The 19,358-nt window shown below is 35.9% G+C and overlaps 1 protein-coding gene across 2 annotated transcripts in view; it reads left to right on the top strand.

Annotated features, from left to right (window-relative positions):
• The first annotated feature begins 6,426 nt into the window (after positions 1–6,426).
• The window catches only part of LOC145990247 (uncharacterized), a 72,228-nt gene continuing 59,296 nt past the window's right edge, over positions 6,427–19,358 (top strand). For both annotated transcript variants that reach the window (XR_014441952.1, XM_083125922.1), the window contains exons 1-2: positions 6,427–6,503; positions 15,689–15,812. Coding sequence is in view for 1 of the 2 variants with exons in the window: in XM_083125922.1 (XP_082982048.1) it covers positions 15,710–15,812 (103 nt within the window). In the remaining variant the exon portion in view is untranslated. The remainder of the gene's footprint in view (positions 6,504–15,688; positions 15,813–19,358) is intronic.

Genomic DNA, 19,358 nt, shown 5'->3' on the forward strand with positions numbered 1-19,358 from the left:
GCAATCAAGACGGAGAAAATTGAAATGCTCTTCCCAATGTAGATTTTAACATTTTGCCAGAAATTATAGATAAAAGTAAGCGACTTCCAAATGTGCCTTTTTTCGGTTTATTTTACCTTTTTTTCATTTTTAGTGCCTATTTTCCACATTATATCGGAAAGTATCGGTTGGAATTCAGCTACCGATACCAGCCGATACTTTCCGGCATTTTGGTCTTTCACGGGGTCCGCAAAAATCCCGCTCGACTTCTTGACAGTCTAATTATAGCCTACTGGAAATTATGCAAAATTAAAACATCCTTTTAATTTTACACTAATTTTGCACGAAAAACTATATTTTGTGACTACATAATATCTATTTTAATATTCTGATGCAATTCTTGAATATTCTAAAGCAAATTTCTTGGTATGTTGATGCACATAATTGGAGGAGAATATTTACACACCAATATTGATCAATATTTTGAACAAATTTTAATTATTGCAATTTTCAAGTATCGGTATCGGTATCGGTATCGGTGGGAATCGGTAAGAGTATCGGCATCGGTATCGGCTCAGCCCTAATCATTATCATTAAATTCCAATGAATTTGAAATATGTTTTGCTTGTTGATGGAATATGAAAATGACTCTTGAAATTGTTCATTTGAAATTCTTTAGTCAAGGAGTAAATACTTCCGTTTGTTGACATATTGACGTTTTCCGTTCTGTGGATTTTAAGGCATTCATTCATTTAATGAATGAAATTAAATAGCAAGGAAAAGAGTATATTTGGGGATTTTTGCAAATTGAAAAGAGTATAGAGTATATGAACCTCTAAAAGAGTATAATACTCTTAAAAAGAGTATGTCTGGTCACCCTATTGAATAGTTTCTTCGATTACCGTGTCACTATTGTTTCACATTAATTTGAATAAAGAGGAATTTTGTATATCTTTACATTATGGAACAAAGGTTCCTTAATGACTGTAATACAAAACCACCCAAATTTAGCTTTCCACCCGCACAGCAAGGTCTGTGTTACAGAGTACATAAATATTGTCTATAATGATGCAGAAGTCAACAAAATAATATATCGCATCAATATAAAACGAAATATGTCTCCAGTAATTTCTCTACACCTCTACATACCCTCATGCCCCCTCAAAAAAATACTGGGTATGGGCCTGAGAGAAATAATGTAAGGTTCTTGGAAGAGTGAGCATTATATATGACTTTTGAATCATGAACGTATCTATTGGCGTGGCCACGATTTTTTGTAAACGGGAAGGAAACAAGCCGTTGGTATAGAATAGTAGAAATAGAAATAATAATAATACGAGATTATTATTATAAATATATTTTATTCTCTCCTTGGGGAAACCTTTCTCCTCGATACATCGAGTGAATATCCAGTATAACTATTACTATATTTTCCTTCATATTTCATACCGTTATTATACTGAAATTATTCCTGGCCAAAGATCATATAGGACTGAAGTTCTGCTTGGTAATCATATAGTCAGTGGCGGAAATTAGGGGGGCGAGGAGGACAGTGGCCCCCCACTTTTTGCTACCTTTGCCCCTGCACTATGCTAAACCTTATCTATCTAGGGAAAGTAAACTGTCCTCCCCCCTCAGTTTTGGTACCTTGCCCCCTAGTTTTGGAACCCAATCGCCGCCAACATATAGTCATTCCATTAGTCTCATCCTCTTTCACACATCTCCAATAAGAAAAATCTTTAAATTACAGAGAAATTTTAATCACGAAGTTTACGATGCATGACTTTTCACACAAAAATATCATTTTTGGAAATTTGGAAACTCTCATGGAACCATTTTATTACATTAGGTGGTAGAATATGGGGAGTAGAATTTCGATCTGGTTCCTGCATTTTACACTAAATATTTCGATCTTGCTACCTTTTCCTTCGGTTGTTTTGTGAAACATAAATTAAATGAACTTTATATATAAAGTTCATAACTATCTATCTATGTATATTACATATATGAATATATAATACCTTTTTTTGTAATTTAAAATGAACGATGCTAATTTCTAGAGGGGGGTTGATTAAATGGTTGGAACTTCCGCACCTCTCCAGCCGTTCTCGCAACGCCCATGAGCAACGATAATTTGAAATAAAATATTCTAGAATACTACGGTTCAAATGACGACTGTGCCAACATTCTGTAACTTCTCAATTTCGAACTTTTTCTTCCGTTTTGGTTAGTGGAAACCAAAAAACCTAGTGAGACGAGGATGATCCGTTAAAAGGAACGACTTTAACACGAGTTCATTTATTTTAAAAATCCCAAATGAAAAGAAATCCATTTGATATCAGCATATCAACAAATTAAAAATGCAGATGTAACAATCATAATAATAACAATAATAACAACAACAACGATATTATGAAGTCTTCAACTATCAGGTAGATGCCCTTATGGAGAGTGAATGGATGATATTCAACCTGACGTCATCATGCAGTGCACTTGTGAAGAAACAGCGTGAAGTCGGTCTTACAGCGAGTAACTTGCTATATTTTATAGTACAAGCATGAAGCAACTGAGGGATAATAATGGTCTATCATGAAAATAATAGCAACACAAATAGTTATTGTACTCGATTGTGCGGAATGGTATAGTGAATAATAATATATTAAAAATCCGTCATTTAAATGCTTGGGGAAAGTCCACCATATTGAAAAATGGCGTCAAAAAACCTGATTCTTGAGATATTTGAGAATTTTGTCATAAGTTTGTTTATTTATTTATATGCATATGTTTATGTGTATTTTTCTGTGTAGCAGATATCTCTAATATGATTCAAATTGAAACTATGAAACAATTTTTCTTCCTGAAAGACCGCGAAGCAAAGAGGTGAAACTATGGCTTCAAACAATATTGTTTTGGAACCACCTGGAATGATGGCCTTTCAGTCGGGTGTCGACTGCAACATGAGAAAATATTTTCGGGTGTGGCGGTGTTGAATCAAACAATCGATCTGAAGGGGCTTCCATCCTGCCTCAAAATTTGAAGGTTGGCGGTCAGGCTCTTCTAGAGTTAGGGCCGAAAGAATCATGCGAAGTCCAGCTCAAGGCACGGCTGGATCTTTGTTTTCGAATCCTTTCGAAAAACCGCTGTGATATTCCAAAATCTGTTGTTCGCTGAATTTCATCTATTGGTCAGATGGGAGCGTAGAGGAACATTTAATGAATTACAGAAAGTTTGAGTACTATTACGTTACGATATGACCTCAGTTTTAACGAGTTTCTTTTAAAAAGAAGTGACACTTGCTGTTCAAATCCAGATACGGAAAGAGTTCATTTGTGAATAGTTAACCATTCATGATTCTGTAGAGAAACACAAAACCTGAAACTTGACAGCGAAGAGAAGGATGGTGTATGTGAAGATTTGACAGAATTTGAAGAGGGGGAAAATCTTGCAGGGAATGAGCATCTAGTTTAATTATTCTGACAAAGAAATTTAGTTCTTTGTTCTCTTAGAAATGCAGATGGTACCAGCCACATCTGAACAAGAGGAAGACTTGGTTAGATGGAAAAGTAGAATGCAAGATGCAGAAGCCAGGGATATTGAGGCAAAAATACTTTTTTTCCGATTCTTTAAATTCCGAACGTCCACATCTTTGTGTGAGAGACCTCACATCTTTTTGTTATGTTGTTGCAAACTTGCTTAGAAATTCTCGAGTTTAAAACTTTTCGGAGACGAATGAAATGTTCCGTAACTCGAACACAAAAGTGGGGAAAAGGTGCAACTTCGCATGAGGTAAACTTTTTTTTTTCAAAAACTAGAAATGCACAAGTTTATTGAAAAAAAAAGGACCCCTCTTCATAAATACTGTAAATTAAAGATAAATTTAGTAGACCAGTTACAATTTTAAATTGGAGTTATAACATTAAAACAGGAATATTTCATAGCACAGGATAACAGTTATGCGATTTCATCATTCGAAATTATTGGTCTTGGATTTTGGAACGTAAGGTATACACTTTGAAAGAAATAGTTACTGAAATAACTCCAAGTCGAACCGACCCAAATCGCTTTTCGACTGTTGTAAAATAATCAAAATAAGTATGTCTGACCAATGACGAAGCAAATTAGACAAATTCTCATATTTTAACGGGAATTCACGTTCCCGCCCAGCTGTCATAACCATGCCATTGGGAAATTTATCATCAGGCTCCAGCTCAATAGCCATACATGATATACTATTTATTTATTGAACACAACAGGCGAACGCCCAATTATATAGTGTTCTATATTTTCTGCTTTCAGTTTGTAATTTCACATGGTTTAATGGCAAGAAATATTCTTGAAGTTGATGAAATGTAAATAAGCATAAAACATGTCAATGTTAAAGTAAATGTACACAACAAATTTACTAAAACAATGAGTTATAAATAAAACAAGTTAGATTGAAAAGAGTGATATAAAATATCAGACTATCCTGCATAAAAATACCAATACAAAATTTCAAATATTACAATGTATAACGTATTATCTTTGCATTCAATATTTCAGACCTTAACCATCATGTATAAAACAAAATATAAGGCGTTAATAATATTTGCTGTTTGGTTTTCAGGATGGTATTACAAATTGCATTATATTTCCAGAGAATCATGGTAAAAGGCTCTTAGCAGTTATGAGACAAATGTGCAAGTGCACTATTAATGTAACGCAAGAGCTTCACTTTATCATTTTCGTATTGTCATTGTTTATTCCATGTCAAAACAAACAAACTTTAATTTCTAAATCTTCATTAATTATTTTACTATAACATATTAATAAATGTAGCAGCTAGATTTATTATTGCTTCAGATTCAAATTTATACAATGATAATAAATAGTAATAAATTTAGAAGTAAGATTATTGTTCTTGAAATACAGATATATAATATGTAGGGTGTCTACCAAAAATAGCAAATCCAAAATTCTTGACTTTTTCGTGACTTCTTTTTGACCTTTGTTTCCTCTTTTTCAACATTTATTTAATCACCCCCTACTTATGTACAGTTGGAAATTAAGAAAATATATATTTTTTATTCAATGAAAAACCCTACAACAAGGCCAGTTAAGATGAAAACTCAAGCTGCACTTTAACAAGAGTTTAATTGTTTATTTTAATTATTATTAATGCATGTAAAAATTAATGCTCCAGACTTCATCCTGGATGGGGGAATGGCCACATTGCTTGGTTAATATTTTTACAAAATTTCATGCACACTAGAATGTATTTCTTAAGAAACAAAGTGAACAAATCCTAACCACAACTCAATACAATTTTAGATTTCCAAATATTCAATTTTATCAAATCCCAGTACAGGTATGTAACAATATAAATGCATTATACTGTAAAAAAAAATATCTTGATCACAAGCATAATTTCTTGACTTTTTCTTGACTTTCTTGACCTACCTGTTGATTTCTTAACTTTTCTGGATTTCCTTGACATTCTTTTACTGGTAGACACCCTGAACATGTAAAAAATATAAAGTTAGAAGGAAAATGTGTTAATATTTCAGCTAGAAATTTGTACTATCAAAATAATAAATGGAAGATTAATTGCCATAGATTTGTGCTAAAATAGTAATAATAAATTTAGAAATAAGATTAATTTATTTCTGCTGAAACTTTGTACGAGTACTATGAGAATGATAAATTTACAAGGAAGATTTATTATTACTTCAGACACAGTACGGTAAAAATAATAATTGAGAAGGAAAATTATATGTATCTTCAGAGAGATATTTGCACTGTAAAATGCTAATAAATCTAGAAGAAAATTAGAGATTTGTACAATATAATAATAATAAAAAATTGAGAATAAAAATTATTATTACTTCAGCTAGAATTTTGTTCTACTATTAAAACAATAATAAAATTGGAAGGAAGAGTTATTATTATAACTTGAGCTACAGATTCGTGCTATGAAAATATTTTTTACCGTAATGAAATCCACTTCCTTTTGTTTTCAAAAACGCTATTTTTTTGTTTTGCGGAACGAAACTCCCCTTCCCCAAAGCGACGAATCGGATCAAGATTTCGGAAATCATATCCCCGAAGCATTGAAACCGCCGCTTGCCCTCCTCGACGCACCGTTCCTGTGTACAAGCAACTTGGCACCGTCCCTCAAAAAGTGATTCGATTTCATCAAAAGGAAGTGGCAAAGCGCTGTAGATTTACACCTCACACCACCGTCTCCCCCCTTCCCCCCTTTTTACCCAAACTAAACCCCTGTTCTTAGTAACGTCCACTTGTTCTTCCATTTAGTGTTCCCTTCTCACACAACGGTCACCATGGACACGGCATACTCCCGCTTCCATAACTCTCTTGTTCTTCATAACATTAACCTCCCCCTCCCCCCTTGCTCCCCGACGGCCCGGTTGCCTAGCAACGGGGACGACTCATGCGCAGTTGCCACGTTTCCAGCGTCAGGAAACATGTCTGGTGGCGTGGACGGCGGTGCCCGGCTCGACCCTGGAATTTTAAAAACAAAATACGTGAGTACATAGCAAATAGTAAACAAACACTGCCGCTTGTGGCGAAGCCTGGCAGATGCGAGGGTGTTCCTTTTCATTTCGTTCTTCCTGCTTCTTTTCAATGCATCCTAGGAAAACAGGAAGACGAACTCTTCCGTTCTTGTCTTGGCCTGGGTGAATGAAACGAAATTCTTCCTCCGCCAGAACTGGTTTCGTTCGATAACTTCTTCCTAGCGGGCGCTCGGGGAATAGCGCGTTCGTACAATGACGATGCGCGTCGACATTCTTTATCCGGTATTTCTGTTGTTTTCCTCCGTTTCGCATTTCTTTCCGAAACCACACATGCACTATAAAATTGTCGCTGTGTTCTCGAGCATTTCTGCATCATGTTTTTCGATGCGATATTTCCAAATGGCAGGAAGTCCACAACAAGATGGCACCGTCACTGGGTCAAACACATTCGGCGCGCTACGGAAACCAGTGGCCGGGAAGGTCCGGATTGTTTGTGTAGCCAAAACATGCACATAAATATGAAAGAAAAATGGAAAAATCACTGAAACATGTAAATATGTGTTTTTCATAGACTTCTGTCGGTTCCTTCATTCGAGTTTTCTTGCTTATTTTTTTTCCCGGAAATTCCGTCAGGACCAGTACCCGAACTGCATTTATACCATCACAATTCTCAGAAATGGTTAGGGATTCATTGCGAAAGTGGCAGTACTAAAGAACACAGTACACACGGGCGCTTTGATTTTTTATGGTTTAAAACAAGGGAGAAGAATTAGATATAGATTTCATAACGCCATAAAATATTATTTTCGTACTACAAATCTGAAGATGAAATAATAATAATAATAACTCTTCTTTCTCAATTTATTGCAATAATAAATCTCCCATCTAAATTTACCATTATTCTTACAGTACAAATCTATAGCCGAAACTAATAAAAATAGCAACTCTTCCTTCTCAAATTATTGTTATTTTTACAGCCCAAATCTGGAGCTGAAGTAATAATAATACTTCTTCGTTCTCATTTCTTTATTATTTTAATAGTACAAACCTTAATTTGAGGTAATTATAAATCTGCCTTCTAAAGTCATTTTTTTTATAGTGAAAGTAAGAAAAAGTACCGATTTTTTTAGGGAAAATCATATGTTGAATATTTATCCCAAAAATAAATCTGCATTACTCAATGAGAATTAGAGGAATTACGCAAACACCGCATTCTATGTAAAAAAAATAGGGGGCCTCTAACCGGAAAATATTCCTCCAAATATGCGACATGAAATTCATGTATATTGATTGATTGTTGCTTACATCACAATTTGCCGAAATTTGTCATTTTTGCTTTGCCCATTTCTAAACTATAAACGTGAAAAGTGATATTTGACCAAGAAGGGAAAATAAAGCATTACAAATAACCATCCTATTACAGAAATTGCGTTATAATTTCTTGTAGTGATTTGCTGAAGTACATTGTCCTTTGTGCTATTTTTCTTATTTGTAATTATCAAACAGCATTATTCTCATTCGTTTCTTGTTTCCTTTTGGAATCTCTATTTATGACTAAAAAATCGATCCAAACTTGTTACACTAAAAAAAAAATAAAGAAAAAATTAAATGTGAGACAATATATTTTGAAATATATATATTTTATTTCTTCTTTATATTGATGTCGTATATTTGTTTTTCCTATCAAACTCATTTGCTCAGTGAACAAGGCTTCGACTCTTCTTGCATCACACACTTCAGTGCTGTAGGTTTTCAGTCATATCTTCTGTGTATAACTTTTTTCTCGGACAGAAAATAAGATATCCTTCGGCGGCATGCATTTACGAAACCGCTAGTAAACAATCTCTTAGAATTGCACATCCACCCTTTGAATATTTACAACCAAACATTCTCTAGAACACTACGCCTGAAATGACGAATGTTTCAGAACCTTTTAATGTCAATTCCGAACAAGATTTTTAAAATAAAAATTAACGACGAATGTGTTTTTATTTCCTTCAAAGATGTAAAATCGTGAAACAGGTAGTAATTGTGCTTATCAGAAATGTATGAAAATTCATGTTTTGCAAGAAGTGTTTAATTTTCAAATGTGGCGATTATATTCTGTTCTCCAAAAGTCTTCGAGTTGCGTAAATTTTCGAGAAAGAGAAATTAAAATAAATATAATCGTCACATTAAAAAATTAAAAATTCTGTGTGTATGTGTAAGTGTACAAATATACACAGCGGGGTTCCATTCAATGCATAATCTTCCATCAACAGAATTGTGACGGTTAATCTAGTGGTAAGAAAATAAAAACATGAATATTATTTGTACTGCTAATACCAAGAACTCATACATTTATAATAATAATAATAATAAAAAATGAGTTTAACTGCATCGCATGTAACACGGCGGAGGAAAATTGCAGTGCAAGTTTTTTGTTGCCGTTTCCCTTCTGATAGTCAGCAATCCGCGCCCCATGGATTTTTCGGCCGGCAGAACTGCTCGCATCGACCGAGAAAATTTCTTTTGTCCTGAGCGCTGTCGTTTTCAACCGAGTCCGTGCTTGCACTGCACGTTTACCGCAATCCACCGCTCGTGTCTCGCGGTGAGTGGATAAGAACTATACGCCGTGACTTTAGTGCCGGTAATAGCCCACAATAACACACATGGGCGTCGTCAGAATTTTTTTTGTAGGGTAGTCTGGCTATTGATAAAACTTGAATAGTAAAAATAATATTTATTATTGCTAATATAAATAAACTAATTTTATTCCAAATTTACTATTATTATTATGATTATTAAAGGCATAGTAGAAGATCTTGTTGAAAACTCTACGTTGTTGCTCGGTCTATCTGTATGTGATTTTGTGCTTTTTTTACTTCAAATTGTGCTAAGCACTTAAAATAAACTACTACTATTATTATTTCCGTGGGGGCGCACCTCGCCTTGTAATCAAGGGGTCCCGGGTTCGGTACTCGGTAGTGAAACATAGCTGTTCGGATCCCACTGTAGGTCCAGTACCGATTAGCGTATTTGTGCATCAAGTGGACTAAAAAACAAAAACCCAAATATCCTTGGGGATACACTTCTACTACTCGTTTCGTTTTTGTTATTATATTGTTATCAATTTTTACCCGCCTTAGTCAAGAAATATCTTTGAAACTTAGGATGACATTTTAGTCATAAAGTTTATGTTTAACTTTACATAAAAAGCACATTTTTGGAATTTTTAAAAATGTGGAAAATAAGCTTGTTTATGTTTTTGGATCTAATGCATTTTTTACTTTGGTTATTCTATTACATTAGTAACTGAACTTTATTTCTGCCAGATCAGACGATTTCACCAATCGAACGCAGGCTTGTACAGCTTGTCATGCTGCTACGTTGCTGCTGATTGGCTCGTTCCCAACCGACCGCTTCCATCTGAAAGTTGCTTTAATGTAGAAACACTGTATTTAAGGAGTAAAAAAAGTGTACCTTGTCATAAATGTTTTATCAAAGTTTAGTGATGACTAGGGCTAGGATTTTTATGACAGCATATTTTTTTGGTAAGGCTGATGTGTTCCCTAAATATATAGAAATTCATATTGTGAAGAAACTAATTGAATTAAGGGCATATTTTGGCATATTTGGACATTTCTGCGTGACAGAGCATATTTTGATGGATTTTCCGATGTTTACTCGAGAGCTTTTTTTTTTGACTGCAGCAAAATCTTTTTTAATTTTTATTTGAGAATTTAGAGAAAGTATTCATTGTGCATTACAGCTCAGGGCCCATAAAGTGAACTAAAAATAGTCCGTATGTGATAATATCTCAGCATTTAGATATTGATGTTTCAAACAGTCCAGGTATAAGGGCATATTTTTCAAAATATAGTGCATATTTTGTAAAATTTTAGGTCATAAGAGCATATTTTAATTTGCATATTTTGGTGATTTTTAGGTCATAAAAATCCTAGCCCTAGTTATGACTATTTCTTGAGAGCTACTGCTTAAAAAATTCCTAAGTATAGGAGTAGCCAAAATTCATTGCTCTCAGTAAATGGTAGCAATGGTGGTGTGGTGAACTGAAAAAATAATCTAGCCTAATAGATAATTGTGAACACGGGAGTCGGGAGGGGTTGAAGCGATCTGTTCATTGGCATCGTTCATTTCAAGTTTAAAAAACAAAACAGAAAGCTTGTTATTTTTATTGTTAATAACACAAATACAGTTAGTTCCATTTTTTAGTATTCCAACAGAAATAACCAAAGTAAGATATACTTTAGATCGAAAAATTCGTGTGTAGAGTGCATGAATACGGTCAGAACTACATGTTTAATCAATCTAAAGAATAAATGGTCCCACGGTATTCAAAATTTTAAAAAAATATAATTTTTGTGCCGGAAGTCATACAACATAAACTTTATGATGAAAATTTCCTCTAACCTCTAAAGTCGTGTCTTGAACGATGCATGTATAGTTAATAACAAAATAAAATAACTAGCCATTTCAGTACCCTAGCTGTATGAAATGTAACAAAAAAATGAAAAAGAATTGTGCTGAAAATTTGCTCATCTGGTGGATTGAGTAGAAAATTCTCAAGGATATAGTAGTAGTAATATTAATAATAACTTTGGAATAAATTGATATTTTGATTAGTTTATATTTTTTATTATTGTGTAATAATATTAGCCATGATAATAATAATAATTATTATTTCTCCTATTCAATGTCTATCAATGGCTTAACCCCTTTATAGAAATTTCTGGCTTCGGCCATGCTTGTGAAATAATTGTAAAAATAGTTGTGGTGGTGCTAATTAGCATTAGCGCGGGGAGTAAGGGGTTACTTGTCCCCACTGGGAAACTTATCGTGATTATTTTCATTTGGTTCATTGTGCTTCTTTACTTTGGAAAGTAAAATAAATATTATCCCCTTTTCAAATAATTCAAAATAACGCATTGTCACAATTTCGAATTTTCCCCTCCCCGGGAAAGAATTATTGAACACCAATGAAGATTTCTTTTGCGCGTTTGGCATGGAACGGGTGGGGGTGTTCACCCATTAGAATTTTTTACATGTTCATATACAATGGAGCATTATAATGAGCAATAAAACATTTGGACCACCATAATTAAAAAATGCCACTACGTTAATTGTTCATTAATATCTGTAAAAAGCATCTCAGCGTTTTATGAAATTGAACGACAAAATCATTAATGAAAGTTATTCATTATTTTTTCAGCAGGTCAAAACATAATTGCTATTTAAAAATTAATGAGTGTGTTCTCACTTATATTTTGGAGCTACTGTGCGGGAGTTACAAATATATATTACTGTAATATTATTTCTACACAGCCTTAGCCTCACTAGCATGTGAAAATTTATATTTAATGAATAACAAATTACTCTTGATCTTTTACATCCGTCCCTCACTAACCATCAAATTTACATGCACGCAGTCACACAGACAGTGGCGTAGCAGCCGCCCCCGCAACCCCCGCAATGCGGAGGGGGGGGGAGGGCGAGCTGTAGGGGCCCCGGTATGTTCTCTCTCTGTGATCCTGAAATGTTATATAATCCCAGAAATTCAGCAGTTAGTGTCGCTTATTTAAAAATGGCTTTACGAAACAGAAAGTTTGTTCCCAGTAACATATCATATGACGACGTCTGCGATAATAAGCAGTGGTGTGTTGTCTCAGCCAGAGGGGCCCGCGCACTTGGCATTATGGGTCTCCTCCGAAATTCAGAATTAAGTTACTTGATCACAGATTACAATCGATAGGGAACTTCTCTCATCTCATACCTTTGTAGGTACGTAATTTGAGAAAACGTAGCGTAGTGAAGTGTAGTACAGTTGCGAATCGAGTAGAAAGATTCAGTTGCTCAACCGGTCGATGCCTCATAAAATACCTAAACAAACAAACTTGATAATTTATGACCTTTTTATTACCAGCAATTTTACGTGATATTTAAAATGTGACTTCCCACCAAATATTTTCAAGGGGCCCCCCAAGCCTCAATATGAGATTGAAATAAGATCTGAGATAAATTTCCCACATTGTCCACAGCTATTACGTTTTACTTCAAAGGGGCCCAAAAACTCAAGATGTTGAGCCCAGGGGCAATTTTCCCTTTGCCCTTACGTCCAGTAGCCCCAATTCCGCCACGCAGGGTGTACAACGTATACAGTGCTCTAAGTGCTCTAATCCCTCCAACCCTTTGATATTGGGTCACCATCGACAATGTAGATGTGCAGTTCAACCCCCGTAACTGAAATGATAAGTTTGCCTGAGTATATAACTCACTATTAGTATTGGAAGCGTAATGAGAGCGGCTCTTACTTTGAATCTTGGCCTGATGTAGCCAGAAGTGGCTTTGTTGGCTGAAGGTGGATCCACCTCTAAGTCCAAAAAAGGAGTGTTTAAACAATTTCCCCCAACAGTATTTTTTAAATATATGTGTATTATGTATTATATGTAACCTACATTTACAAAAAAAAAAAAAAGTTTCCAACAAAAAATACAAAGGATCACGAACAAAATAGTTGGCTGTGTGAAGCATCCACCCTCCCTAAAAAAGAATCCTGGCTGTGCCACCGCATTGAAGTAAGAGAAAATATTTCTAATTTCTTCATCCAGTTAGTTATCAGAGATTCAGACAACCCTGATTTAGTTTCGACAAACTACGTACTAAACTGATATATAGCCTAAGTCGATGACAAAAAATGGGGAGGGGGGTGCTAACTATTGTGTGTCCGTTCCACTCTGGCATCATCTCGATGTTTCTTTTTTCCACTGAGGGGGCCCCCAGAGAACTGTGCTACGCCACTGCACAGATACATGAAACATCAAAACACGCACTAACAAATATTAATCATGGAATACATGCATTGCACTTTGCACTTATAATGTTTCTAGTAATAAGCAGGGAACGATTTATATATACTACAAAAGGTGTTGGTCCTCCTCCGTGGCCCTGCGGTCTAAGGCGCTGTGCTTTGGACTCCGACCGCGGGACGGCATGGGTTCAGTCTCTGGGTTCTCGGCCTGTGTATAGGACGCACCTTCGTGAGGAAATTGGGGAGCTACAAGTGAGTAGCGTAACCCGGTCTCGGAAATATCCTATAACGGCTGGGGGTTCGACGTGCTTATCCCACGTCACCCCGTTACCGATTGAAAATCTCCACACCTCTAGGTAGGATTGTGGGAGGGAGACTGGCAGTCGGGAGATCGGCCTAGGCCCTTCAAGGGCTGTCAAGCCACGGGTTATTTATTATTTATAGAAAAGGTGTTGGATATGTAAATATATATTTCGTAAACGTAATCAAAATAATTTGGACTTACAATTGTGAAAAAGAGGCAATTTCCATTAAGCAAGCGGCTCACTTTTAAGTAAAATGTTTTAGTTGTAATGCAAAAGCCAAATACAAAATGTCTACGAAAACAATGGATTTCCTAACTTTCTTTTAAGTGCTGAAACGTGAAAGATTGATTTAAAATAAACAGATGCTACAAAACGAATACGGATGAATGGAAGCCGTTTGGTATTTAACACAAGAAGGGAAAATGTAGTAATGCATGAATATGGTATATATGTCGGGCAATGTTTGAAAATATGAAAATTATATGTTAAAATAACTAATATATGTAAATATGTGCTAAAAACTAATATGTGTAAAAATATGGAAAATACATTTTTCGAGCATGTCGCAATGATGATTTCTTGCTGCGTTGGTTGCATGTGTACAGGATATAATGCCTTTCCTTCGAGGGCTAAGGAGTGTCGAGGTGAGGTGTCAACAAACACTAAGAACATCACTCAGAAAAGTTGGCAACTTACAATCTATGAAAATTTGTCTAGATTGTGCGGCAACAGGCGACTGATTGTGTATGTGTGTGTGTATTATGTGTTGAAGGGTATGACGGAGAAATTTAGTGAAAAAATTATACGTTAAACTTATAGAAATACATGTACCAAGAAGCACTCAAAACTGAACTGTGTTTCTGGAATACTGTGCTTGTGTGTGTGTGTGTGGGGGGGGGGGGTGGAGTAATAATTATGTTTCAAGTAATGCCACAGAATACTCAAATCACCTGCTACGTTTAGGAAGGCAGGATTTTTGAAATTCCAACCTTACTCAGTGCATATAATCCTCTAGCCCTTGTTGTGAGTTTTCTAGCCCTGCAATATAATTGACAGTATCAAATCAATTTGTTTGTTATACTTGGAAATTTCACCAAGCTTTCCTATAGACCTAATACCTACGCAGATATCAGGTTCCTGTTTCACTCCCTCCTCTCCTGGGTACCCTACAGCAGTGATTTATCCAGACACACACAACATACCCCAACTTTCCTCAACACCCCCCACCCTACATTTTTTCACCAACTCCCAATTAATCCTTTGAGGGGCAACTCTTCAAAATTGTTGTTTGATATTAATTAATTGTTTGATTTTTCTGTGATATTGTATCTAATGAGACATGAAAAAATTAAAAATTCAGATGTATAGTTTTGGCAGAAATGGGTGGTCACATTTGTAACCACCGCGCCACCAAGGTGAAAATTTTAATATGATGTTTTATATAAACATACATTTATTATATATTAATTGTTTTTGATATTAATTGGTTTTTCTGTGATATTGCATGTAATGAAATATGAAAATTTTGAAAAATATATTTGAGACGCATAGTTTCCGCAGAAATTGGAGGTATGGATTTGTAACCACCGTCCCACAAAGGGGAAAAATCTTAACATGATGTTTCACATAAACATACTTTTATTATATAATACAATGATTGCAGGAATGGCGGGAACATAGTTCAAAAATTACCAAGAGGAGTAAGTATGTTTGTTGAAAGATAGAAACAAAGTGGTATCTTGTTGTAACCACCGCCCTTCAAAGGGTTTTGGGCTCTAAATATGCCCTCACTCCCTCCCCTAAATACGAACTTACATCTCCCCGGATGGAAAATTCTGGTTACACTCTTGACCTACAGTATGTGTTATGTATTACGTGTACAGTACTGCCACATTTATAAGCAAGGAAACGTAATGCCAAAGCATGTGATCTTTCTTACCTGTACCTCTCTGCTTAGTTGAATTCGTTAAATTTATTTCACTAAAAGGGACAATGGTTTGGGAAAGGATAAAGTTAGAAATTTTCATTGAAATATTTTTATTCTGACCAGTTTTTCTTTCTCTTTTATTCGACGCCATTAGGGTCATACTGTTTCATAGTCGATGAAAACTACTTCCGGGAAATGGAGCTTCAAGAGAATCTTGGTCCAGATAGTGTGCAGGACAACACCAGTAAAGAACCACACACCAATTGCCAATGCGTCCGGTAAACGAGTAGGAATTTCTGTGTGCATGATGTATTGATGTTGTGCATAGTTCCGAAATTCCTAGAAATCTTTAAGCATTAGCCGAAGGGGGTCCTGGCTTCGATTCCCGGGTAACACATGTATATTGTGTAGTTCATGATATGAAAACTGAGTAGAAAAGTAATTAAAATAAAAAAAGATAATAACTGAAATAACACAGAAAGACAGCGAAAAAGGAGAAAGTACAAAAATAGTTATCGCTCTCGGTCTTGGCGCGAAGGGTCCTCCCTCGGTTCGATCCCCGATGGGAGCTAAAAAGTTTCAGTGTTGACAGCATGAGCGTGGCCAGAAAATTTTGTAGTAATAGTCAGGTCGTTGATATAAAAATTGTAAAGCAGAAACAGTAACAACAATAACAATGTAACAATTATTATCAATTGATACTAATAAACGAATACAATAATCTTTTGAAAATAACATTAATTTACCCCGTTCAAGGAAAATATTGAAAGTTAGGACATATTTTAGTAATGAAGTTTACGAAGCGTAACCACTGATATAAAATATCATTTTTGGAATTTATAAAACTAAAGGTACTATAAACACTCGTTTTCTTACCGTTGGTTATTCTGCTGTAATAATAGTTTACTGAACTTTATTTATCGACCATCAATAATAAGATTTTTTGCTTTTCTCTAATTTGAAATGAACGATACCAACTTCCGGGGAAGGGGAGGAGGGTCGACGTACTCGATGCATTGACCGGCCCTCAAAGGGATGTTATATCTTGGCGTTAATCTAAACACAAGTTTAAAAAAATACTTTATAATAATTTGTTAACTTATTAAATCAAACACCTAGTGCGTATCAGAACAGTGATTTTTTGTAGGAAATTACATTATAGATGTAATTAAGTTTACAAACGAAGTTTTAATACTCTGGTTACTAGTAAAAACAAGCTCCCAATTTTGAATACAATGTAAAAATAAAAAATAAAATAATCCTATCTTTGTATGTAAAACTAATCATTAAATGCGGAAATAATAATAATAAAGAACTATTTTCTGAAGCAGTGGCATCGATTGGGTGCCAAAACTGGGGGACAAGGAAAGTTTACTTTATCTTAGTAGACACGGCTTGCCATTAAGAGGGGCATGTGCCACCCCATAATCGCCGCTACTGTTGTGAAGTAAGTTGAAATAAAAAGGAAAAATATTCAATTGCAAAGCCTTTTGGATTTCGGTACCTGCACCATCTTTAGTTTCCTCTTGCAGCAATAAGCTACGTTAACTTTGTACTTTTTTTTTTATGATTCTAATGCTTCTTTGTGCAATATTGTCCCGGTCGCTTTTCTTCCTCTTGATTAATTGTAGGAGCCAGAATGAAGGAACAAACACGACGATACAACCATACCTCAGTCAGGTTTCGAACCAGAATCCCTATCTTCCTTGCTTGTGTCTACCCAATCCAACGGGCCAGCAACTCTATTTGCCGAACAGAGATATCAACGAACTTGTACAACGAACTCAAAACGAGTTTATAATTCAGTAAAAGAAGAAACTCTCTTCACGTGTATGCTTATGGACAGGAAACTAGATTTACACCATAAATAAAACTTCTTGCTTTGAGCACCGACCGTAACAACTACTCGTTACTAAGATATTGAGCTTTCCTCAGTAGCGTATTCTCCATGATACAGCATTTACAGCTGGTAAACCAACTTTTTTCACATATTTTTGCCCGACCCTGTGGCCGAGTGGTTAGCACATCGCGCTGCGACGCCAAGGGTCCCGGGTTCGAATCCCGGTCGGGTATGGTTGTTTGTGAATGTCCATTCATCAATTTCATCATTTCATCACTCATCCCCATCTTCGCAAATTAGCCAAGAGGCACAAAACGCGAAGTAAAATAAACTAAATCAATCAATCAATCAATTCACATATTTTTATACGTTTTGCTTCAATATATAGGTAATTGATAATTAACAGACTATTAAATCAAGGTTCTAAACCAGAATTTAAATAACTTAAAGCCGGACTTTGTGGTGGAGTGGTTAGCACAGCGCGCTACGATGCCAGAGGTCCCGAGTTCGAATCCAAACCTAGCCATTGATGTTTGTGAGTGTCCATCCATGTCATTATATCATCACTCATCCTCATCTTCACGATTAACCAAAAGTGACAGAAAAGCGACGTAAAATAAGCCAAATCAATCAATCAATAACTTAAGAAGACGCCACTGAGGACAGAAGGGTGCGATACAAAACGAATGTCGAAATTTGCCGGAAAATTTTGAAGTTGTCGAACTTCTGTTTATGTTTTACTTGCATTCGTGTTTTATTTTATTATATCTAATTAATACAGATGGGGTGAATAATAAATATATACAATAAATAAGAACTGTTGCGGCAAACGAGGTCAAATTTTCAGAATACCCCACTGACTTTCCTGCACCATCATGCATAACAATTTACTGCTATTTCCCGTATACATCATTGATACGTGCTTGTGCCGTAAGTGAACATTTATACTTGGGACACCCCTCTTGAATCACAATTCCTTATTGTTATTGATTTCGTTTTTTAAGTCCACTTTATGCACAGTAAGGCTGATCGGGACTGGATCTACAGTTTAAAGTGTGCCAAGTGCCTCCACCGGGTATCGAACCCGGGACCCCTTGATTACAAGGCGACGACATTACCACTGCACCATCGGGGAGGTCCCATAATTGCTTGTTCATATGGCGACGTAGGTCTGTCGTCAGTTTTTGGTTTGAGTTGCTGTTTTAAGTCCACTTTATGCACAGTAAGGCTAATCGGGACTGGATCTACAGTTTAAAGTGGGATCCGAACCACTTGTGCCTCCACCGGGTATCGAACCCGGGACACCTTGATTACAAGGCAATGACGCTACCACTGCGGCATGGGGGAGACCCTGTCGTCAGTTTTTATTACAATATACGTTTAAGGGAGATTTCAGACCGAAGCGACGCATGCCGCCTGGGAACGAGACAATGAGCAGCAACGTCTCACACCACAGCGACATGACAGACCACACATACCTGTGTTCGACTGGTGAATTCCTCAAGCCACACGTGTTGTTTCGGTGTCAAATCTCCCCAACAGGAGCAACATACGTGGCAAATGCAGCTACACCATGCTTCCTATGGAAATCTCCGACAATGGTGTAAGGTATCGGTACTCAAATGCCAACACTCAACATGTTCATATGTGTTTTAAATTTGGGCAAAATTCTCTTGACATTTTATCGTGAGTTGATTCCGGGCTTGACGGGTAACACAGTGATTTATACACACCCACCCACCGACCCTAACACCAAAATTTCCTCAACACACCCATACTTTCTTCACAAAGGCTCAATTTGTGGTAATTTTCCCCTCACACCTTCCTAAATGTGAACTTACACCATCCCAGATGGGAAATTCTCAATAAACCCCTGGTACGAAAGTTGTAAAAAAATATATATATACGTATTCAGAAGTACTCCTAGAAGATTCACGAGAATCCCCCTCCCGATAGCTGTTGTTTTAACATTTGCAATACAAAA

Source organism: Lepisma saccharinum, chromosome 7 (genome assembly GCF_977018435.1).
Source record: "Lepisma saccharinum chromosome 7, izLepSacc3.1, whole genome shotgun sequence".
NCBI lineage: Eukaryota > Metazoa > Arthropoda > Insecta > Zygentoma > Lepismatidae > Lepisma > Lepisma saccharinum.